Genomic DNA, 25,375 nt, shown 5'->3' with positions numbered 1-25,375 from the left:
GGCTTAAGTTCCAGCAGCCTCTGGAATAGGGGCTAAGTGCTGAATATCCTAAAGACAACATAATAGAAAATTATATCAATAACGAACGTGTCAGACAAAAAAAATAAAATAAAAAATTGCTTAAAAAATTACACAAGTATTACTATGAGAAGAAGGCGTGTGTTAAATACCTTCTTTCTCAAAGAATATCTTCCACACTAGTCCTTTAAATAATGTCTGTTAGCCGTGGGTACTGATTCTCTTCTTACGTTCACAAAAACGGCCGGCTCTCGTGAATTAGAGAGTGTTTGACAATATTAGCGACACCTCTGTGCTGTTTCGTATGGAAATATAAAGATGAACAAAATAAGGTATACAAAAATTACCCAGAAATTACAAAAAATTACAAAAATTTTTTTTTCATACATCTAAGGTTCAACGGTAATCACAAGAACCTGCTGAACCTCTCGCTTACCTATAGAGTCACAGAGGTACTCTGCTAGAGCCTACAGCTCTATCCTGGACGTCAATAAGCACGGTACGCAGGTCCCGCGCCTAAACACATGTTTTTTCAACGGTGATCTAAAAAACATACAAGGACCCATGCAAGAAAAAGCCGGTCAGATCCAATTCAGGGATGGCTATGTGACTACCCAAACTGAGCAGGCCACTCTAGTGCTCACTTACCTTGCGATCATCTAGCGCCGAGAATATTTACGTCCGCCCTTTGCCCACAGAGGTCCGGATTTGATACAGCACGCGGGTCCCTCCTTTATTTCGAAAGCGGAGTCGCTAACATAAACGAAGGACTGGAGCGCTGGCCCCAACGCATAAGCTAGAAAAAGGACTATAAGAGTCTCAATAAGAATATGGGCTTATCGAGTACGCATTGATTACAGCACGAGAGTCCCTCTTTTGTATCGAAAACTGAGTTACTAACAAAAGCGAAGGACTGGAAAAAGGGCTCTAAGAGTCTCTTATTGTTTTTAGAAGTATCTGTTAAATGTTCATCCAATCCTGATGAAGACACTCAAATCGGCCAAGTCGAAACTATTTATCATCTGGGGAGCTTTTTCGAAAAAAAGAACTATCTGTAAAAGCACCAATAGTCGATATACATTTTTTCTGGAATGAACTATGATTAACAATTTAGGTCTATGATATATACTTTTTCTGGAATGAACTATGATCAACAATTTAGGTCTATAATGAAATGCACCAATGAAATGAATAAACCTTTTTATAGCACTTTATTACATTTATATAACTTTTAGATGTGCAAACAATTTGAATGAATGTTTTTTGAATGCATGAGTAGTAAAATGAATTAAATGTTTTCTAAGTATCATGTATTACGCAAAATAAAATGAAAATGATAATGTGAACTGGCATCCTTTCGTCCTCCCTTTTTAGAGTTTCCTCATCTCCTGGTGCCATCTTTTGTATATGGGGATAGCCACTTTGCCCGTCTTTTCGCCTTCCTGGACCATCTCGTGGCCGCCTTGCCCGTGCCAAGCACCCCGGCAACCGGAATACCACGGTTTACCACTACCGCGAAGAAAAGGGTGGTACCTTGTAACCAGGAAACTCTGCGGCTGGTTTCTTCCCTGGCAGCGCAACGACCTTCAGCTTTCCTCCACGTCGAGACCTCCTCTTCCTCTGGACGGAACACCGACTTGCACCCACTGCAAGGAACAACTTCCCCCGCTGGAGTGTTCTTCCCACTTTCACGTACTGTGTCCCGCCTGGCTTCCCTTGTGACAGATCGTTCGGGGTGACAGTAAATCCTCGACTTTCTAACCTGGGCTAGCCTGGGACCTGTTAACTAACTTTTCCTGACTTGATCTCAATCTTTTGTGAACTTTCTACAGAGACTCCTTGGGCATAACCCCACTGTGTGATCCTGGACACATTTCCCTTGCTCTCTAAGAGTGGGTCTGGCATTTGAACTTCCTTGCTCTCCAGTAGACTTTGCCTAACCTGCCTCACTGTGGTTCTTTGAAAAGTATTGAAATTTGTGTGCTTTCATAACCCTGCCTTTTCCCTCCCTTTTTTAATAACTTATTAGAGTGCCATCTTATGTTAAGCGTTCACCTCTGTCTGAAAATAAGTGGTGTTTCTCATTAAGACTTGTCTAATAAGTAATTAGGGTTGTATATATATAATAGTGACTAGGTGTTGAATTTATTTACCTCTTTGTGTGCTAGTGTAATTTACAAATGTCTTTAAATAAATAATTATATACTTTTACACCAAAGCTCTGGTCAGTGTTTGCCTGTGCTACTGTATCTCTGTACCTATTGTGTATACTCTATATACTGCCTAACTCATCTTGAGAGACGTCTGACTGCTCAGCCACAGCTACCAGGTAAATCTGGGTGGTACAGACTGCTACCAATTGGGTTTGCTGCCAACCACCTGTAGTCCTAAATCTTTTGCAGTGGTCCCTAAGGTAACTGCACAGGTTTCTGCCTAACAGTCTATGCACAGCATGTGATTCTAAGCAGATTGACAAGCATCAGAAGACAAGCATTTCTTAGCGTAATAGCATTTCTGAAGATTGTATCTGCTTGCGCCCACCCTTCCTCCCCGCTCGGATCGAAGGAACATAGACATTTTACTACTTCTTCTCTCTTTCTGTACTCGCGATAGTCATAAGGCTCCCTCACGGCAGAAAAAATACAATCGGGGGGGGGGGGGAACCTCAACGCGTGAGGGATTTTAGATACACTACACGTCACGTTAGGGATAGTGTTACAGGCACACCCATGTCGACGTCCCCTTTGCATCCTCCAAAGAAAGATGCAATACTCCACGGTTACCACTAGATTTCGGGCTATATGCACAGCATGTGAATCTAAGCAGATACAATCATCAGAAATGCTATTATGGTAAGTAATGCATGTCATAGCAGACTCCTGCCTCCATGACCTCTGCCATGACACTGTCAACCACTTAACACTTTCAAGCCTACTCACAAATAGAATAGAGTTTGCAGGCACAGTGCTCAACTGGTTTGCTTCCTACCTCTTGGACAGATACCAGACAGTCCAGAGAGTTCATTTCAGATCCTACCATAATATCTCACTTCAATAATAAGCCAACGATACTCAATTATACCTGACTTCTACGCGAGACATCACATCGGAGTTTGGCTGAATGACATGAACCTTGATGGATGCACCCCTCAGTTATCCTCAAGCACAAAATTGTTTGAGCTCATTGATAGTCATTACTCATTCAAGCAGCTTAATTACAAAATATTCTGAACCACCTGGTGCCAACAAGTACTCCTCCGCAAGATGAAACTCTTCTTCTCACCTGAGTATTTCAGAACAACAGTCCATGCCCTGGTAATCCGACACCCCATTGGAGGGCACACCTCCTCACTGGTGCCCTGGCGACACACCTGGCCCCTCTCATGGCTATTCATTACACAGCTGCATGCCTCATTACACAAATTAAGAAATGTTATGACATCTCACCTATTCTTAGAAAATCACACTGTCTTCCCAGCCCAACCACAATACTCTTCAAAATTGCCTAAATCACATATACAGTAACTACTGCCCTAACACCAGCCTACTTAGCCACAAAGCTCGCCCCCTCCGGTCCGACGCACTTCTTCAAGAGGCAGACCTTGGTGAGGCTTGAAATGAAACTGGAAAGCAAAGGGAAAACCATGAAACAGGCTGCCTTCTGCAGTGTCCTAGACTACTGGAACGCCATTCTGCCCTTAATTAGGACCACCTCTGCCGTTCAGGAAGGAGCTTAAGACCCTGCTCTTCAGGGAATACCTCTAGGGCACTTAAGACCTGCTACCCGTAGGTACATTCCAACCCTGTAATAGGGGATATCCAAGCTACTATAATCACCCCTTCCACTTATGTTCTACCCTCAAATCCCTTTTACAACGCTCTGTTGCTTTTTAGCTAGCTTTGCTCTACATAAACCTAAATACAAATGCATAAAATAGAAGCTTCATCTGCAGTTCAGAATCTTTTAGAAAAAACGCAAAAGGACTTTTAGTTTAATCTATGTGCAAGTAGCAGTAAAGTGTGTTTGGATTGTATCATTGGACAATGGAGTTCTGAGTGGGTTGCATCCCTCCTGAGGAGATGAACCTGCAAACTTGGGTTGAGATTTTCTTTACTGAGTCTTTGGGTTGGGAGGGAAGTGTGGCCCTCATAACTTTGAGGGACTTTAGAATGTCCTTGAGAGGTACCGAGGATAGTCTAGAAGTGGAAGACATAACACAGGTGACATTTTGGCAGATGGCTCAAACAGATGGAGGTCACCTGCACTGAGAATGGTGCTTCAATAAAAGCAGCAGTGGGATGCTGCTCCCAGATTTGACTGCTCGGACTAAACTGGTAAGTAATCTAGGAGATCAAGAATTCTGGATTTGGTATGAAGACCCATTTCCTGGTGGCACAGCCTGCTAAAATGCCGGCCGCCTGTAAGATCAAATTATTTACTTAATGCAGAGGCAGCCCAGAACTATTAATACCAGCTGAAAACAAATGTAGTGGACACTTGCACTCGACCTAAGTATGGTGAAATGTTCTGTTAGATTTTACCTTGCCCAAATCACATTTCAATCTGTTTAAGGATTCCGAAGAAGCATAGGAATGTATATCTTGACAAACTAATATTTTTGTGTGATCAGTTTTTTTTGTTTGCCTTTAGGACTGCCATTGTTTGCTGGAAATAGCGCCACATGCAATTGAACGACTCCATAGCATCCACATTTATCCCATTGTCCTGTTTATTCGCTACAAAAACGCTAAGCAAGTCAAGTAAGTTGTTACATTCGACAGCAGGATTCTAAAATGAGACATTCTGTTGGTTGCGTTTTTACTTTTTCTTTTTTCGCTCCATGCTTTGGAACTAAGCTTAAATAGTTGGGTTACTTGTTTCCCAAGTAAGTGCTTACAGAGTCGCTGCTGCAGAAAAAGCTTAGTTTGTTTAATTAGGGTGACTGATAGCATAGCATAGCTAGCATATGAGAAATTTAGCAATGGATTTTGTGTTTTTTGCCAATGTAGGCCAGTGAAGAGACAGCGGGCGAAATACTAATTTATGTGCCAGTTGAAAACCCCTAGTAGATAAAAATGCATTACCAAATTGCTAATAGCATGTTTTTCTTACCTACGTTAACAGAGAACAAAAAGACCCAGTCTTTCTACGGGATAAAGTAACACAGAAACATTCCAAAGAACAGTTTGATGTGGCTCAAAAGATTGAAGTCGAATACAGCAAGTATTTCACAGGTGTGTATTATGCAGTCTCTCTTTATCCATCACGGTACCTCCGACATCAATAGGGTCCATGCGTGGTTAGGAATCTACTTTAAAATAAAACATCTGGTGGCTTTGTGTTGTCTGACAATTTTATTCTGACACCTATGTTCTGTGCATGAGTAAACATTTTGAAATGCAGTGCCGCTGTCCACAACACCAGCACATGCAACTAAGCTGTAGCAATAGTTTTGGAACCACAGACAAATGGCCTATTTTATTTTCATAACGAATATCTGTTTGCGTTCATACCGAGTAGACATTGGGCCTCATTACGAGTCCGGCAGTAACTGAGGCGGTAGAACCGCCTGGTTACCGCCGGACTCGTATTACCATTCCGCCTCGGTGACTCCCGGAAATACCAGAGCATTACAACCCTGGTGTCCCGGGAATTCCGGAGGCGGAATTCGGTAAATCCCCATTCCCATTGAATCCCATAGGACTCAATGGGGAAGTGGAAATACCGGCACCATCTCATGATGGTGCTGGTGTTTCCACGTCCGCCTGCAGGCGGGCGGTGTTAAACCCGCCAGGTCAGACCTGGCGGGAACATCACCTCCTGCCTGCAGGACTCTGGATCGGGCGGTCCGGAATTAACAGTGGCGGCGGGTTTACTGCCACTGTTAATTCCGGACCGCCTGACCTGTAATGAGGCCCATTGTCCTTTCACTGCCTCTTTTTAGCCTCTGTGACAATTTGATCCTCCTACGTGTTAAGGGACTGGTCATTGTATTTTACCCGAGCTGTATTTTAAAGTATATGTGTACATGACTGCACTTAAGGGTTTTAAGGGAAGTAAACCATTTATTATAGAACAATGTTTTTGCACTGTATTGAACCAGTTCTATCATATTCAGATCATACTCCCGTCAACCTCCACGCATGCAAATGCGAAGTATGGGCTCTGCAGCCGACTCTAAACTGTTTCTCTGCTCTGTTTTTGAGAATTAGAATGAAAGCAAACTGCAAAATACAAATGCAGTACTCTGCGATTCTTATCTGCCTTAAGATTTGTTTTTCCTTCCTGCACACTATGGGAGTTTGGGGGGGGGGGGTCCCATCCGTCTTACTCTGGTATCCTGCTGTCTCCCATTCTGAAATGGTTAACAGTTGCAAAGCAGGCAGGTCTGTAGAAAGGAAATCTGAAAAATATATCTGTTTCAGAGCTAAAAAGGTACCCTCTACATGCAGGCGATCCACGCACGCTCTAGCTGACTCTGTATTAGACTGCCTGACTTGTCTTGGAATCTTCCATCAGGTAAACGTCTGTATCTTCCACTCTTTGACAGCAACAAAGTCACTGTGGTCTCCTCTTCACAAAAAGTCCAAGGAAGGTTTTTTACTTCAGGTAAAAGTAGATTTGATTGTGGATCGCAAGCAGTCAGTCGTTAGTAAGACCTATTCAGTACATGCATACTACACTGAAATAGGCCGCACCTTTCATTGATGGTGTAATGATTGCCGTCCCCATTTCGCAATCTGCAAACTCCTGCATAGAGGAAGCTTATTTCCAGTTGGTGAATGTTTCCAGTTCCAGTGGTGGGATTCATGCTGTAACCCGTTACTTGTATATATGACTATATTAATTTATGTCCAGACCACAGATTCAAGTTGTGTGTGAAATCACATCACGCCACAGTCTAGTAAGTTATCCTTTGGATCTTTCATAGATTTACATGATGTGAATGTTCCCCGTCGTCAGGCTGGCAATACTCAGTAAAATAGAAAAGTTTAAATTAAACTAAAACTTCAGTCACTTTAGTGCTCTATTTGTTGTTTTTGCCAATAGGGAACACTCCCTTAACTCTGCCCCTGTCGGCCCTCTTCAGATTTTTTACTGCACGTTACTGTTGGGAGTCCTCAAAAATCTTCAACAATTTTCTTTGAATAATATAGTATAAGTTTGGAATTTCGACAAAAAAGAAAGTTTTTCTTGGATGTCGTTCGAAGAACGCAGTACCAACAAGACCTTCGTCCAACGTCCCCGCCACCAGTTTGATTTAATTTATCTGTAACGCGCACCAAGCCCAGGGGTATCAGGGCGCTCAACTTACATGTTGCAACAAATTAGGACAGACAGTTACATCATAATATAATGAAGCAGGTGCAATAGGAGATACATAAAAAGAATTACAAATATACAAGGAGTCATTTTTCATACATATGTACAGATAGGTCATGATTAATCGACTGAAATGGAATTTTGTTTAAGGAGCCAAACTTTAACCTTTTTTCGGAAAAGAGGGTATGAGGGTTCCTCTCTCAGGGTTAGGGGAAGGGCATTCCATTTCTTGGCAGCGAGGACTGGAAAAATAACCCCCACCTGCTTATTGTTGCTTGAATCGTGGGATATTGACGCAGTGGGTCTGGCCTGTTCTAGAGGGTCATGTAGCAGTGTGGCGTAAGATGGTATTGGACAGGTAGGAGGGAGCCTGCTTAGATAAGCACTTGTGAGGCAGGCACAGTGTTTTATACTCCATTCTTTGATTAACGTTAAGGCATTTTAGCTTATGTCTGGTTTCTGAGATGTGATTTCTGGGGATATGTAAGGCTGCTATAATAGTATTGTTTTGCAAAAGGTGCATTTTGTTGAGGTTTTGTTGTGACGTGCCAAGATACATCGCATTACAATAGTCTAACATGGAGAGGCCAAGTGCTCTTGCTATTGTAAGGCAGTTAGTTGTCAGATAGGGGCTTAAAGGTGTAGGCAGATGAGGAAGCCGGTGTGTTTATTTGTCTTGTTATGTTTAAGGCAGAATCAATGTAGAATCCTAAGGTTTTCACAACCTTGGACACTTTGATTGTGTTGCCATCAATATTGAAGGAGGCGAATAGCGTGTCGAATTTGTTCAAATTGGCAGGTGATCCTAAGAGGAGCAACTGTCTTTTCATCATTGAGACAGAGCCCATGTTTCGCCATCCATGCTTGTATAGTGAGATAGATGTTGTTGAGTGTCTTACTGCCTGCAATGTAGTCACAAGTGATGGGGATGAGTATCTAGGTGTAGCCTGCATAGTTGGTGTAGGTGCCGCCCAGATAATCAAGTGCATCAAAAAGGGGCTTTGTGAACACATTGTAGAGAGTAGGAGACACACAGGACCCTTGTGGGACTCCGCAGGTGACTGGGTAGTTGTGGCTGATGCTGATGGTCAAAGACCCTCATGGATCTGTTATTGAGGAATGACTCAATCCAAGCGTTCGCTTGGTCCGAGAAGTGAGCAGTAGATGAAAGGTGTTTACATAGAATTTTATGATTCACAAGATCAAAAGCTGCTGATAGGTCGAGTAGGTATAGCAGAGCCAGTTTGCCCTTGTCTTTTAGATTTTAGATTTGATTCTTAAGGTCAATCAACGGGATTCGAGGTATTGCTGTATCTGCAGATAGGCGGCACGGTCTAGTATTTTTAGAAACAAAGGTACTGTCATGATAGGTCTGTAATTGGATGGGTTGTTGGGGGTCTAAGAAAGTTTTTATTAAGGGTGGGAGTATCCAAGCATTTTTAAGATTATTTGGGACTATGCTGGATTTGAATGATGCGTTTATGATGGAGGTAATGAAAGGAGCTATTTCCTTTGCGGTCTCCTTGATGAGAGGAGCGGGTCAAGCATCGCCCTGGCAATTAAATGGTTTGAGCTTCAAGTTGATAGTCTCAACCTCTTTGCTAGAGAGCAGTGTGAAATTAAATTGGGGCTGTGTGTTCCTGGGCGAGGGTATGGAATTCTATGGGGTCTCAACATTGATGATAAGGGTTTTCTTAGTTTCAATTTTGTTTTGGTGCATGGTAATTTTATTTTGGAGAACATTTTGTATATTAGTGCACCAAAGAGTATCTTTGGTGCAGGTGTCCGGCTGTGGAGCTGGAGATTCTAACTCTTTCAGAATGTTGAGTTCCTTAGTGTTGGATTTAGCGTTGGTTATACAGTCATTGCAGTTGTCTTTTTTTGCTTGAACAATGGCTACTTTGTAGTTTTTTTTTTATAACTCTGTTTATTGAGTTTAAACAACACAACATCAAAACAAACATGAATCATAGGCATACATCAGACCAAGGCAGTATGGCAATATCAAAAGCAAGAGGGGGCCAGCAGGGCCAAGGGCTATAAGACATTTGTAAGACAAGACAGGTAACCAATATTAACAGCGGTACAGATCTTTCATTAACGAATTTCAATGAGCATCAGGCCATTTACCCCATATCTTCTCAAATTTGCGGAGGCAGCCCCGTGCGTTATAGATCCGGCGTTCCGGAGTCGTGCATCTGTCCAGCTCATTACTCCAGCGGTTCAGAGACAGTGGGTCGGCAGAGCCCCATTTAGCCGCGATTAGTCTTTTGCCTGCCCCCAATGCTATCGGCAGAAACATTTTTTCATATTTGGAGAGGTCAACGTCACCCCCAATTCCTAAGAGTACCATTTTGGGATCCCTAGGGATTGGCGCCGCCAGGGCAGCCGAGATCATGTTAATACAGCTCTCCCAGAAGACCTGTAACACCCGGCAGTCCCATATCATATGGTAGAAGGTGGGAGGCGCCGTTTTGCATCTAAGGCATGTCTCGTCTTCCAATCCCCCCCATTTAGCCATGGCAGTACGTGACTGGTATGAGCGGTGAAGGATTCTCAATTGTATTAGCCTGAGTTTAGATTCAATACCAATTTCTCTAGGGAACATTAATGCATCCACCCAGTCTTCTGGTTCCAGTTGACCTATATCTCTTTCCCACTTCTCCTTGAGCCCATCGAGCTGAGTAGCCCCGAAATAGTTAAGGGCTTGGTAGAGGGTGGAAGTGACCTTAGAGGCAATGCATTGCGGGAGGATATTGGTCTCGATGGGAGAACAGGGGGGTATGTTTGTCGTATGAGGGAATTGGGTGTGGATGGCGTGGGCCAGGCTGCGCATGTCGGAACCGGTCAATGGGTGCGAGGTCGAATTGCCCTTGTATGGCCTCGAAGTCCAGGAGGTGACCCCTTATATCACGTGTGCTAATGTGTGTATCCCTTTTGCGCACCAGTGCCCAAAGGAGCCCATTTTCACTATTTCCGGGAAGAGCGCGTTGTGCCATAGGGGTTGGGATAGTGTTGGCTTTCCTTTCCAGCCGATTAGTTTGTGCGCCTCTCGCCAGGCCTGGCAAATGTGGTGTGTCATTCTGGGTAACATCGGGGGTCGATTGTGGGTGGCGTACAGGATCTGCAGTGGGGTTAACGGGGTCATGACCTCTATTTCAATACGGATGTGGGGAAGTGTGGGGTTTGCGTGTATCCATTCTTTTACTACCCCGATCTGTGCCGCAAGGTAATAGGTGCGTATGCAGGATAAACCGATGCCTCCCCCCCATACTGATCGCTGGAGCATGTCAAGGGCGATTCTAGGTTGTTTCCAGCCCCACAGCAGCGTGCGAAGGTGTCTGTCAATGAGTGCAAAGGTTTCTCGGGGATAACAAGTGGGGCATTTTGGAGGACGTTACAGCAGTCTGGGGAGGGTCATCATCTTGAATAGCGCAGCTCTGCCCATTAGTGATAGGGGGAGTGATTGCCAGTCGGAGGTATCTCTATTGAACCATTCGATTACTGGTTGTAGGTTAAGTTGGAGGAACCCATCAAACGTCTGGTCGAGCCGTATACCCAGGTATTTAAATTCCCTAATAGCGACATGATATGGGCAGATCTCAGTGATCGCAGACTCGCCCCCCTGGATCGGGAAGTAAATGGTTTTGGCTTCATTCATCTTCAGGCCCGCAAAGTTCTGATACTCCCTGAGAATGAGGGAGACAGTCGGGCAGGAAGTGCTCGGGTTACTAAGGTATATGAGGAGGTAATCCGCGTAGAGCGATAGTCGGTCTTAATCCCCCCACCCCGGCCAGACGAATCCTGTCCAGTTGGTGTTAGCCCTAAGCTCAATTGCAAGTGGCTCGATGGCCAGGAGGAAAAGAAGCGGGGAGAGCGGGCACCCCTGCCTCACATCTCGACCCAAGGGAAATGATTCAGAGGACCTGCCGTTCACCCTTACCATGGCCTCCGGGAATGCATAGAGAAGTTTAACCCATGATGTAAATGTTTGACCTAGGTTCATCCGAGCCATGATTGCCCACAGAGCATCCCACCCCACAGAGTCAAATGCCTTTTCAAAGTCCACTGCCAAGAGGGCAAGTGGGGCTGGTATTTCCTTGGCTCTACACAGCGCCAGTTGAATTCTACGTAGGTTCATGTGAGTTGATTTATTGGGCATGAATCCACATTGGTCTGGGTGGACGAGGGTCTCGATCACCTGGAGTAGTCTGTTGGCGAGGACCTTGGCTTCACCGTTGATCAGGGATATGGGATGAGGTCCGGGGGGAGTGCCCCTAGCTCTTTGCTGCGTAGGAACATACGGTGCATGTGGGTGGGTAGTGTACCACCGAGGTATTTCCATGTCTCTGTAGGGAACCCATTGGGGCCCGGGGTTTCCCCGGGTTGGAGCTGTGCAAGCTCCTCTTGCACCTCGGTTACAGTGATTTCAGTGTTCAGGAGATCTGTTTGGCGCTGTGAAAGTTTCGGGATCTCAATCGAGTCAAGGTAGCCTGAGGGCACGAAAGGCGAGCTCTCGGCGGGTGGGGTGTAGAGCTTCTTATGGTAGGCGGCAAATGCTTCAACAATGTCGGAGTCATCTGTGAGCAATGTTCCGTCTGGAGACTTAATGGCCCGTACGTATCCCCTGCTCTGTTCGCGCCTCTCCAACCAGGCCAGGGTCTTATTTGCTTTGTCGCCCCGTTCATAAATTTGGCTCCGGACTAGCTGATGGGCAGTTCGTGCATTGTCCAGAGCTAGGTTGGTAAGGGCATCTTGTGCCGTAAGCAGAGCCTCTTTTGCCTCTTGGGTGCTGTGTTCTAGGATTTGCCGTTTGGACTCCAGGACTCGTGCTTCTGCTTCTTTGATCCTTTGGACTTGTTGTTGGTGGGCTGAAACCGCCGAAATAGCTTCCCCACGGAGGACGGTCTTGTACGCCTCCCAGATCGAGATCGGGCAATCCACTGAGCCCTCTTTGTTTTCAAAATATTCCATTGTCTTCTTTTCCAGTTCCTGCGCAATTTTCGGTAGACGTAGGTGATCAAGCGCCAGTTACGATCCGGACATTGGCAGGAGTTCTTCATGGTTAGAAGGAGCGGAGAGTGGTCCGAAATATCACTTGCGAGGAATTCAGCGTCTAGGAGCCTGTGATTTATGCTGCTGGGTGATGAAGGCATAATCAATCCTGGAGAACGACTTATGAACGCCAGAGAAAAAGGAGAAACCAGCCTCATCCCCATGAAGTGAGCGCCATGTGTCCATCATTCCCAGAGCTTCGGCAAACATGGTGAGTGGTGTGGAGGCGGGGTGGGTTCCAGATCTCCTGTGAGATCTATCGGCTGCAGTGTCCATCACTTCGTTAAAGTCCCCACCAATCACCCATACATCGGCTCTTCTTCCAGGAGCAGGTTTTGCAGTTCGGAGAGCAGTTCTTTCGTGTGCGTGGGGGGGGGGCATAGATTGCAGCGAGGCCCCATTTCTCGCCCCAAATGTCGGCAAGTATCAGTACGTAGCGGCCTCGGGGTCGGTTTTGACCCTCCTAACCTGCAGGGGGACTCGCTTGTGGACGAGTATCATCGTGCCCCTGGCTCCTTTCGTGAATCCAGCATGGTAGGTGTGTGAGTAGTTGGATCTTTTGAAAAAGTTGGTGCTCGTGCCTATCAAGTGTTTCATTTAGTAGAGCAATGTCAGGCGAGTATCGGTTAAGGTACTGGAGCACCAATCTCCGCTTTATGCTGGAGCCGAGGCCTTTAACGTTCCAGGACAGTACGGTTATCTTGTTGGAGTTCCTTCTATCTGCATGCGTCTTTTATCGGGGCATCTGGAAGGATCAGTGGCGGTCGCGCACTTCTGGGAAGTGAGTAGCAATGTACTTTCGGGGGAGATGTCCAGGGGTCGTCTCGTAGTGGTGTACCTGGCTGCCTGGATGATAATTTTGTCGACAGTCTTGCCCATAGACAGTGCTTGATTTCCTTGCCGACGTTTATCCGTGTCGTGCCTTCTCGTCTTGTGGTTCCTTACCTTCCATAAACCCTCCCCACCCTGTACTAAGCCCCTCCCCCCCAACCGGGAGCACCTGTCGCCCAAACATTAAACTTATAACTTGAAAAATTCTTTAATAACCCGGACTGTGGTAGCGCGCACGCCGCATTAGGGGCGGCAGCCGCTAGGTGATCACTCCCATGCTATTGAGCTGCCGAATAGTCTTCATCCCTTTTCCGTAGGGGTCCCCCTCGCATCGTCGTCCGCAATGGTCGGAGAACGGGTGGGCGAGGGCCGCCCAGACCAATGTTTCTGTGTGGGCGGGCCCGATGGCGTACACCTCACTCTGGAGTTCGTGAGAACTTGGGTTTCAAGCCAGTCCCATGCATCTTTGGGATTGTAAAACAGATGAGTAGTGCCCTCATAATGGACTCTTAGCAATGCCAGGAAGAAGAGGGCATATTTGATAGATAGCGACTGGAGCTTCTTCTTGACGGAGTCAAATGACTGGCGGGCTTTTTGGACTTCTTTAGTATAATCGGGATAGAAACGGACCTTGTAGCCGTTGTATGTGATCGGGCCGGAGGCCCTCGCCATTTGTAGGATTGCATCCCGTTCGTGATAATTCAGTAGACGTGCAATAATTGTTCTAGGTGGGGATCCCGGTGTAGGTTGGCTGGCGGGGACTCTGTGTGCCCTCTCCACAGAAAAGAATTTGGATAGCTTTTTAGGAACAAAGATGTGGGTGAGCCAATCTTCTAAGAAGAGTTCTGCGCAAGGCCCTTCCTCTTTCTCTGGTATTCCGAGGATCCTGAGATTATTGCGCCACGCCCTCCCCTCACTATCCTCAGCGCTGTTTTCCAGTTGGGCCACTCTTTGGGCGATTGCGGTGAGCTGCTGTTCCAGTCGGTGGACCGTGTCTTCTGTGTCACACACTCTGTTCCGCTTCTCCCACCCTGGTCGACAGGTTGCGGAGGTCTTGACGTATGAGGAACACCTCAGAGGATAGGCCGCCCATTTTGAGTTCCAAGGATGTCCTCGAGTCCCCGATCACTTTCATGAGGTCTGACATCAAAATAGGGGGGTGAGACTCGCGATGGGGAGGAGCCCCCAAGTTGTAGAGGTCCATTTTACTTTGTAGCATTTGCCGCTTGGATTTTTCCTTTCCCATGTCGTGATCGAGCGGCCCTGTGTTGAATACGGGATCGGGAGAGGTCCAGTATAGCTCAGGCGGTCGGTAGAGACTCTGCAGGGTGCTCACTGCTAATCCATGCAAAGGTCGCGTCTAAAGTGGCAACGACGCAGTCGTTGCAAGTGTCAATCTCTCTTCCAGGGTCGGAGATCCAACTTGAGGGGCGCAGCCCGTGGGGAAAAAGATTGTCTCACTAGTAGTAGTGCCTGTTGGGGGTCGTGCTGGTGTGTCTCCACCGACTGCGGTTGGAGGTGAGAGGCGGGGGGATCCTGGGGGTCCCACTTATTCCAGGAGTGTTTGAGTGAGTTGCAGGGAGGAGTCTTTGTCCTTAGAGTGGTATGGCACTGGCACGTGCCTATCCCCGACACCCAAAGTGGCCCCCGTGGTTCCCGTGATCTTAGAATTGTGTAGAGGCCTCGTGGGGAGGACCGTGTCCTCGTTCATATGCTGATCTAGGGCAGGAGAATGTCTATCCTCGTCACATGGAGTGGTCCCCCGTGGTTTCTGTGATTCTGCAGATGGCTTGGGTTGTACAGGGGGCCCCAAGGGGTAGATAGAGCAGTCCCTCGATTCTCACACACACCATTACCTTGTGTTGGGCGCGTCCGTGCCCAGCGTATCTCGTATCATCCGGGGAGTGCAGCACACAGGTCTTCTCTCTTTGTGCAGCTCAACCCTAGGCGTTGTAGTCTCGCTGAAGTGGGTGGAAGGGGGGGCCTTCCTCCAGGGGATGAGCTGGCAGCGTGAGCCCAAGCCACGGGTAGGTATGCTCCAGGGCCCCTCTCGTTCGTGGCGCTGTCAGGGGCGAGAGGGCTGCCAGTCGTGCATCGGCGGCTGCGTATGTTTCCCTCCGCAGGCCTCCGTGAGGGGTTGATGTGGGAGACTGCGGTCGGGTCTCCGGCGGTGTGGGCAGCGTGCTGCCGGGACTGCAGGCAGCTCAGCGGTGTGGTTCGGGACGTTTTCCCGCCCAGGATCCTCTGTCTCCGCAGCTCCGTGAAGGGGGTGGGGGTGAGCAGCAGCCGTGCCGGAGCCTTAATGGTTGCGGCCCACCAGCCGGGAGGCACAGGCTGTCGCACACTCCCCTCACTCTGATTCTGCTCGAGGTTGCGGCCAGTGTCTCCAAGGGGTGTCCGGCGCTTCTCATGTGCCGCTGGGTGGGATAATTCAAAGAAAAGGGGTTTAATTTTCAGGATTAATGCAGCGGCTGCCGGGAGCCGTTTTTCTTAGCTCCGCATGCGTAGCGCGCGCATGCGCAGTCCCTACTTTGTAGTTTAAGGATGCTTCACTAAAGTTGTCCTTGTTTGTTGAGGAAGGGGTACTCTTCCATAGAGATTCAGCAGTTCCTTTCAATTTCGTAAGGGACTTGAGGTGTGGTGTGTACCAATTGTTGAGGTGTGCTCTAGGTTTGGATTTACGTAGTTAAAGTGACGCTATTGTGTTGATAGCTTTGATAAGGGTGTGGTGGTTAAAGTCGACTAAGGCTGTAGGGTCTGAGCGTGTTGTGGTGGGGTTTATGATTGGTTGAAGAAGTGGCATAAGTTTCTCAATGGTCAGATTGCGTTTGTTTCTTGTCATCTTGGCTGGTGCTTGGTTTTGAATGGGCGGTAGTGATTCTTTAATGAGGAATGAGATTATGTGGTGGTCCGTCCAGGTGCAAGGGGTGTTAGATAAGATATCTAAATTGCAGTTTGTCGGCAAGCCAATCAAGGGTTCTACCTTTTAATGTGTGTAGGTTCAGTTACACAGTGAGTGAACCCTGGTTCAGTTATTGTGTCCTGAAGGGAGCAAGCTTTCCAATCTTTAGGGTCTTGGAAGCCTAAGTTAAAGTTGCCAAGGATAATGACTTGAGAATTGTTTTTAGTATTATTAGATAGCCAATGTGAAATATCGCTTTCGAAGCTAGTAGTAGGTCGTACTAGTAGTAGACGGTTAACGTTGAAGACGAGTCAACTACGCAGTTGGGCCTACCTCATGGCAGAATCCACAAAGTGCCTGTTCAGGGTGTGGGCCCGGTGTGGGCTGAAGAACGTCTATGTAGAGGATCAACACGAGGAATGCCTCTACTGCCTTCACCTTCACCTTCAGCATGTCATGAAGAACTGCGAGATCTGCTAGCTGTTCTCTTTCAAGACGCTGAACAATCATCATTGCCATCTTGTCACTTGGTTGTAGGATCCCGGCGAGGCCTCTGATTCGACTTCGGTACGAAGTCATGCCTTGTTACGGTAGGGCAGGGCGGCCCAGCGAACCACCTCAAATAAGAGGTACAGATCGCACGATGACCAAGCCATAAGCGAGAAGAGGCAGAAGAAAGCCTCAAGCAATGGCTTGTGGTCATCCCACAAGGACGAGCCCCCCATGAAGGTTGGCACCCAGGGAGAGCAAGGACGGGAAAAGGAATGAGGCCCTTTCCATCTCCCCAAAGAAGTATCAAGCTCGAGATCGAGCTCCAAGTCTGGTGAGCATTCCTCCCTTAATTTGTTGCAGTCGGCTACAAAGCCGTCTTCGTCGCACTCCAGGTCGTCTATGCCAAAGTCAGGCAAACGCAGCTTCCTCGTCGACAAAGCCATCTAAAACATTGTCGACGACAAAATCATCTTCTGCGTCAATCTTGTACTTCGTCCTCTACGAAACCGTAGACTCCAGGACCGTCGACCAAGTCGATAAAACCGTCATAGACCTCAACGGCTACGACCACAAGCGATTCGTCTACCACACCGTCATCGACGAGTCAAACAAAAATCTCGCCGGCCCACTATCGCCACAGCTTTTGGCCATGAGGCCAGCACCGACACAGCAGAAGGGCTCTGCCACCGAGGAGTCCACCTCAGATTGAGGCAAACCTTGTTAGACCACCACCGTTAACACCCCTGTCGTCAGTGTGGGTCATGCAGCCGCCACATCCTTTGCCCCAATGGGATCCTATGCTGTCAGCAGGAAAAGTCTAGCATCAACCACCATGTCCTCAGAGGGATGTATCATTGGATCTTTTATCAACTCAGACAACTTTGGTGGCAACCTTGCATGCAGTCCCCTTGAGAGCACCAGTTACCAAACCCAACAAGCAGAGGCCGGCTGAAGCCCCAGGACCCTCCAAAGAGGGTTAAGAGATCTCTCACCCTCCTACCCCCAAGTGGCAAGGTCCTGGAGGCACCGGAGCGACAGACGGATGAGGGAGCGGACACGGGACCGGAGGAGGACAAACCTCATACTCAGTCCGATACTGACGAGTTTGAAGATTTCATCACTGCAGATGGTGAGCCAGATGAAGTTCATCTCAGGGACTCTCCCCCTGACGAGATAGGAGCTTTCCATGTGCTCATGTCTAGAGCATCTATGATGTTCGGCTTAGCTCCAGAAGAGCAAAGAAAGGATAGCGTTTTATATCAACACAGGCAGAGAACAATGCAGCAAGTCTATCATGGGCATACCACTCATGGAGGACATCTGTGAAGACGGACTGATAGCCGTGACGCACCCGGCAAATGCACCTCCAAAGAAAGATAGGTTTGACAAAAAATACAGGGCTCCAGAGAGCACTGCTGCTTGTCTCTGCACGCTGCCCATCCCATACTAAGTGGTTTCTGTGGCGGCCAGGAACAGGTCAGCCAACCCATCTTCATCCTGCTCGGTGCCCCCGAACAATGAGTGTAAGTGCCTTGATGCCTTCGGAAAAAGGTCACTACAGCAGCCACAACTATCAAGGCGGCTAACGCTATGACCATACTCGCACGCTCCAATCGTGAGTTATGGTACAAGTTGGGGCCTGTGTTGGATTTCTTGCCTTTGGACAAGAAGCAGGAGACACTGGACATTCCTGATGAGGGTGAGATTGCATCTGACCATGCCATCACTGTCTCCATCGGCATTGCCGACACAGGCTATCGTCAGATGGGCAATTGTGTGGTCCTGCGCCGACAAGGTTGGCTTAAGGCCACAGACTTTAGACTAGATGTCCTTTCCCTGGTTACGGATATGCCTTTCAATGGCACAGCCCTGTTTGGGGAAAAAAAATGGATGAGGCCGTACAGTCCATAAGAACGAACACTGAACAGTGCAAGCGCCAGTCCTTTTGGGCAGGGAAAGGACGTTACAATAGAACTTCACAGGATAACTGCAGCACGTACCAGTCATCCTCGTCCTACAAGACTCCTTATTCATTGGGGGAGTCAGTACAGGATGCAAACCCAGTCCTACAAAGGTTCCTAAAGATGCCTAGGGGCCAGTCCGGCAAGCAGACATGACCAGCCGAGAGCCGGGGCCTCCCACTTGTCTCTCCGACTTCGACGAATGGACTCGAATAACATAACATCTGACGAATGGGTGCTGTCCCTCCTCCATCAGGGGCATTCTCTGGAGTTCATAGAGTGCCCTCTAGACATTCCTCCTGTACAAAAACCAGAAACATTGCAGCTCCTTCTGATCCAAGAAATGCAGTCTCTACTATGAAAAGGCGCGTCAAAAAGGTTCCCAAGAACGAGAAACTAAAGGGGGGGGGGGTGTATTCCTGCTACTTCCTGGTAAGAAAAAAGGGCTTACTCGAAACCCAAGGGGTTGGAGACCCATTCTAGGCCTAAGGGTGCTCAACAAGTTTCTGAAAGCACACATTTTTGTATGGTTACATTGTAACAAGTGCTCTCTCAGCTGCAGCACTGGGATTTCTTAGCGTCCCTCGATCTTGAAGACGCTTACTTCCACATCCCTATTCGCCCTTCACACCGGTGCTACCTTCGTTTTGTGGTGGCCGGAGAGCACCATCAGTTCAAGGCTCTGCCCTTTGGGCTCAGATCAGCCCCTCTGGTTTTCACCAAATGTCTTGCACCAGTGTTGGCTCACCTTCGGCGGAGACGAGTCCATGTCTACCCATACTTAGACGACTGGTTAATAAGAGCCCCCTCCTACTCGCCGGCAGAGTCCAACACTGCTGTCGCAATCCAATGACTTCAGCAACTGAGATGCTCCATCAACTTCCCGACTCGCAGCTGACCCCCTCTTGGACGGCACTGTATCTCGGGGCACTGCTAGACACCATTGCTTGCAGAGCCAGGCCCTCGGACGAGAGAAAAACGGCCCTTCTGCAGAAGGTGGACTGCCTCAACAAAACCCGTTCGACCACAGTCTGCAGCAACAAGTCATTGGGCCCTACAACAGAACATGTTCCTGATTCCCCTCCATCTACCGGGGTTCCACAACACTCTGGCGGACTCCCTCAGCAGGGAGTTTCACTCTTGTCACGAATGGGAGCTACATGAAGACCAGCTACGCCTGTTGTTCCAGGAGGGTGCACCCAGAGGTTGATCTGTTTGCCACATGCGACAACAGCCGCTGCAAGACTTTTGCCAGCTAGTTTCCCCATCTGCACAGTTTGGGGGACGCCTTTGCATTCCCATGGGAGGGGACATTTCTATATGCCTTTTCCCCAATTCCTCTGGTGCCACGAGTTCTAGACACTTTCAAACGGTATTAGTGCAGACTGATATTAGTGGCCCCTGCGTGGCCGAGATAGTATTTGTACTCTGAGCTCCTGGCTCTTTTGGCGACAGCTCAGATCAGGCTAGCCCTGAACCAGTCGCTCTTATCCAGGAACGGTTCTGCACCACGACCCATCCTCTCTCAATCTGTCGGCCTGGCTCCTGTGTTCCTAGAATTTGGGACTCTTTCTCTCACTGCAGGCTTGCCAGGAGATGCTGGCTAAAGCAAGAGCCCCTGCCACTCTGATATGCTACAAGAGCAAGTGGAAACATTTCCAGGTGTGGTGCTGAAGGCATCACCTGCGTCTCCACACCATCAGGCCAGAGGAACTATCGTACCTCTTGTCGCTTGCAGAGTCGGATTTGACTCACTTCTCCATTAAAGCACACCTGGCCGCAATCGCCAGATACTGTTGGTTCTCTTTAAAGTTTTCCCTCTGGTCCCATCGGCTATTGAAAGAGTTTCTACGAGGTCTGTTTCGTTCATTTCCGCCAGTCTGTTGCCCCGCACCAGGCTGGGAAGTCAACTTACTGCTCACAAGGCATATGAGACCCCCTTTTGAGCCCATGCACCAGGCATCCATCAAGCACCTGACATGGAAGACTACCTTTTTGATAGCAATTACTTTGGCGAGGTGAGTGGGAGCGATACAGGTATTTTCTTCGAAACCACCTTATTTGACATTCCACAAGGACAAGGCTGTATTGCGAACTAACACAAGATTCATACCTAAGGTACCTATATCCTTTCATCTTAACCAGCAAGTGGTGTTACCAGTGTTCTTCGGCTCTCCCGCATCTCTGACAGACTGCACCCTGCACACACTGGATGTGGTGTGTGCCCTCAAGTACTATGTGGCCTGCACAAAGTCGCTCATTTAACGGACCAACTGTTTGTCGCATTCTGACTTACAGGGTTCCTACTAGGCTGTTTCCAAATCTCCTATTGCCAGATGGATTGCAGCCTGAATCTCGTTCTGCCACCAGCAGGCGGGCAGACCACTTTCAGGTAGATCCCCAGCACATCTCACCAGAGCAGTGGCCGCTTTTTCTCTCTGGGATCCAGCTGCCAGCCATCTGCCGCGAAGCCACCCGGAGATTGGTGCACACATTCACCAGATTCTACTGTGTCGACAGGGATTCTGCAGAGGAGTCTGGAGTCAGCCAGGCAGTTCTACGAAACCTGTTTGCATAAGGTGGGTAAGTCTCATGTGGTAAGTGATACAGGGAGCTCCTCCACTCTTTTGTATTGGTTATTTATACTGTTTTGTAATGTATTCACAGCATCTGAATCTATGCAAGCTCCAACGCTGGAGAAGGAATAAGTTAGTTACCTCCTAACTCCTATTCTCCAGCATTGGTTTCTTTCATAGATTCACATGCAACCCTCCCTCCTACCCCTCATGGCTCGTCATTTGGATCTTCCTGCCCCTTATGTGCGCTTGCCAAATCTGAAGATGGCCGATAGTGGCAGAGTTAAGGGAATGTTCCCTATTGGCTGTGGGCAGTATGACCCAAAACGACGACGATAGGGCACTAAAGTGACTGAGGCTTCAGTTTAATTTAAACTGCTCTATTTTACAGAGGATTCCCAGCCGGACTGGGAATATTCACAGCATGTGAATCTATGAAAGATACCAATGCTGGAGAACAGGAGTTACAGGTAAGTAACTTCTGTCCAATGCGAAGGGATTCTATTTTCAGTAGATTATGTTTTTTCTAGGATTGGTGCCTGTCTTGTATGCCAAATGTGGTTCTAAACATTACTAAATCAAGCTAATAAACTAATGAGGATGTAGCTTGTAACTTTGAAATACGATTCATGTCTCTTGACAGCTTAACTGTTTATTGATCCTGAAGAAGGCCGAGTAATTTGAGTTCACCATAGAAGGCCGAAACTAGAGTTGATTTGCTGTTTAAAAACATACAAACAACAATTATGTTTTGAATTGGATTATGGATAAAAACATACAAACACCAATTATGTTTTGAATTGGATTATAGACTAAACAACTGTCAATCATTGGATAATTGACTTTTGAGATTTGCATTGTTATGTAAAATGTTTTGTCACACATCTCTGCAGACGCACAAAAAATGTGCATTGTATATTCTTTGTTCAAACTTGTGCATCAAGATGAATTACCACTGTTTGTCAACAGTACATTTGTAAATTGGTATATTGATCATTTTTGTAAAATTGTTACCAATCTGGTTTTGCTATTATGGCAGCATGGAATGAGGAGTCTGACCAAAACGTGGCATTGTGATTGCTATAAACTATTAACAAACAAACCCATCTATCCCTAACTAGAGGTGGTTTCCCTACCTCAAACAAACTAGGACTCAGGCAGTCAGGAAGTCCATGTAGTGCAAATCCAAAATGTTCACCATCAAAAAGTTCACCATCCTAGTCCAAACTCATATCCTAACTTTTTACATAATGGTAACTAATGACTTATTCAAGCCTAATAAAGTTACAATATTATTGTTGTGGGAGTCCCTTGTTCATCTTCATCCATGCACACACACAAACAAACTATTTCAGCTGCCTGGTTCCTAAAATGCCTCCTGCAAGACTTATTTTCCATTTACAGAGGTTTCAGCTGTGGAAATGCTACCTCACATTGATCCTGTTCTGCATGTCTAGTGTTTACCTGAAGCTCAATCCCTCCAAGTCCTAATTCCTATGGGTAACCAACACCACCCAACACCCTTAAATTAAGAGCTGGCTCTGTGCTATGAACCTGGAGGACTTCACGTCCCAGCTGACCACCTCCGCCAAGTCCCTTGAGTTATTCATCGACAGAGACCTCTACTTTAGGGAGCACATATTAACGAAGACCCAAACGGCTTGGTACCAACTTTCCTTCCTTTTGGCAAATCAAGCCCTTCATCCTAGCAAACAACTTCTTCTGGCCAAGCCTTGGTCCGCTGCCAGTGCCCTTCTGGAAGGTCTTTACAGTGACCACCCTGGCACCTCTGACGTGTGCTCTACATGATTCAGAACAACTCATCAAAGGACTCTGCAAATTCTACCACATCACCTGACACTCAACGAAGTGCACTGGCTCCTTCTGCATGCACGTATCAACACATATGTTTCTCCGTGCCAATCAAGTTCAGTGGTCCTCTTCTCAACTATGGAAGGGGCCATGTGTGTAGTAAATATATCGCACACATTGCGCTGTGACCGCAGTTCCTTTTTCATTGATTTCTTTTTGCGAAGAAACAAGAAATGAAATGAAATATTTTATTTATATCGCGCTCGTACACAAGTGTTTCAGAGTGCGAGAGGTCAAGCTTTTCAAAAGCATCAGGTTCCAAGCACTGCAGGTAGTAACTGTGGGGTGTTTGAGGACATGCTTCAGAGTGCGGTCCTCTCAAGCAATAAACCCCAAAGCTCTGAGATTGCATGACTAAATTAGTCCTTGGCGCCCCCCCGACCCCTCTCCGAATTCTCGAGAGACTCCCTCCAGAAACTACTTGTTGGAGGAGGGAAAGATTTCAGAACTTACCACACCTGAGAAATAACTATATAAGGCTCCTGAGGAATCACAGATTACAGCACAAGAGTTTGAAAACTCTGGAAGTGACTGCTGTCACTCTTTTTCTCCCTCTGCCCATAAAACGACATGAAAACACGGCTCACAGCGGGATGAAACTGAAGATGAGTCTTCAGACTTGTCAACTTAAAAAGTTGAGATACCCGACGACTGCAAAAATTTTATTTACAAATGCTAGATATTTTTATGAAGATGTTGATGTTGCCAGTCATTACCTTGATGCCAGTGAGTACAGAAGGGTCCCACAGTGCCTGCAAAAGTCGCAGGGTACCGAAAAAGTGTCATCCATACACCCAAGGCTCAGCTTCCATACCATCGAACAGACTGGTTATCGAAGGCTTAATGGATGGGCCCGTAGCAGTCGAACCCTCCACGGCAGGTGTGTCTAGAACCCGTCCCTTAATTCCTCCCACTTACTGGGGGCACATTGCTGCATACTCCATCTTCTAGAAGTCGATATTTTCGGAAATTGCAATAGATTTTTGATGAAGACCTGATACTTTTTGGCCTGGAGCCTTTGGGACAAAACCATGACCAATGGGACGCTGACTCTGTGTTGTTCCCGCAAGACCTAACTGGAGTCGATCCATTCTTAAGGGAGCCAGACCTCCTGTATCTCTGAAACACCATTGGCCTCAATACTTCCCCTAGTTTTAATATTGGCGAGTCCTTGCCCATACGATCATCCAAACACTGCCTCTCGACAGACCATTCAAAAGATCGTTGACGCCTTGAGGATCAAAGTACCTTCTAGATCTATACAGCACTATGAACTCTGATATTTTTGTCAAGGCAACGCAAAGGGTGACCATCTTGCCATGGATCCCAGCGGTATCTGACCCAATAACGCTACGGCAGATGCCTTGCTTGGGACCAGCACTATACTGGGAGCTAGCAAGAAAGTACCAGCCAGCTTCAATGGCTCGGATCGATTTGTTGAGGCATGCCACCATGCAGAGCCTGGTAATACAAGCAACTACTGTATGTTCTAAGAGCTACAAACTCCTACCCTTGGCCCCGTATAGGGAATGTAAGGAAATTAACTGAAGGAAATAAAAATGCATCTTGTACCTTGGCCAAATTTCACCTTGACTGACTGTGGAAAGTGATCTCGGAGGCAGCTGAACCACCTCCTTGAAGGTTAAATTAGAGACCGATTTAATTAGTGGAGGATGGCAAAGAGGCAGCATGCCAGGGACTACATACTGATTTGGAGACAGAACACTGTGAGGGTATCAGCCATGGACACGGCAACCATAATGAGTAGAGGCTCCAGTTTAAGGACATCAGGCTTTGCAGCAAACGTGCATAACAAGTTACTAGTTATGCCCTTTGATGGGGTAGAACTGTTTGGCCCCAAAGATGATCAATCGCTGGAAAAGTTGAAATCTTTGAAGGCCACTGTCAAGTCACTGGACCTGACTGAGACCAGGCTTTTTCTCATCTGCAACTTCTTTCGCTAGAGGCTGGGGTTTCAGGCCATTTCAGCCCCTTTCCTCCATGCTGTATGGGCATCCATCCCAAGGGGCAGGACTGGAACCTTTTGTTTCCTCCAAAAAGGCCCATTTCCCCTAAAGTTTAAGACTTGGGTAGGTAATAAAGCAGACTCATATGGATCTTGTGGAGATACTCCAACTGAGGAACCTTTCTTAACCAGTCATTTTGTATTTCTGAATTGCTGGCTGATGGAAGCAAAGATCTTTCATATGGGAGGGAAACAAAAAGTCAATGAAGCAATACATGTACATAATTGTCAGTTTTCGAAGTTACTTGATATGTAAGCAGTGTGATTTAGTTGTGTACATTTCATACAGTAGCACATTCATGAAATTGTCTCCTGTTCT

At 47.1% G+C, this 25,375-nt stretch overlaps 1 protein-coding gene across 9 annotated transcripts in view; it reads left to right on the top strand.

Moving 5' to 3' along the window:
• DLG5 (discs large MAGUK scaffold protein 5) overlaps nt 1–25,375 on the top strand; it is a 1,559,980-nt gene that overhangs the window by 1,523,724 nt on the left and 10,881 nt on the right. For all 9 annotated transcript variants that reach the window (XM_069610999.1, XM_069611004.1, XM_069611003.1 and 6 more), the window contains 2 exons: nt 4,669–4,778; nt 5,143–5,252. In XM_069610999.1, the coding sequence (XP_069467100.1) occupies nt 4,669–4,778; nt 5,143–5,252 (220 nt within the window). The remainder of the gene's footprint in view (nt 1–4,668; nt 4,779–5,142; nt 5,253–25,375) is intronic.

Source organism: Ambystoma mexicanum, chromosome 8, assembly GCF_040938575.1.
Source record: "Ambystoma mexicanum isolate Mex_15411 chromosome 8, UKY_AmexF1_1, whole genome shotgun sequence".
Taxonomy (NCBI): Eukaryota; Metazoa; Chordata; class Amphibia; order Caudata; family Ambystomatidae; genus Ambystoma; species Ambystoma mexicanum.
This window is presented reverse-complemented; position numbering and strand designations above follow the sequence as displayed.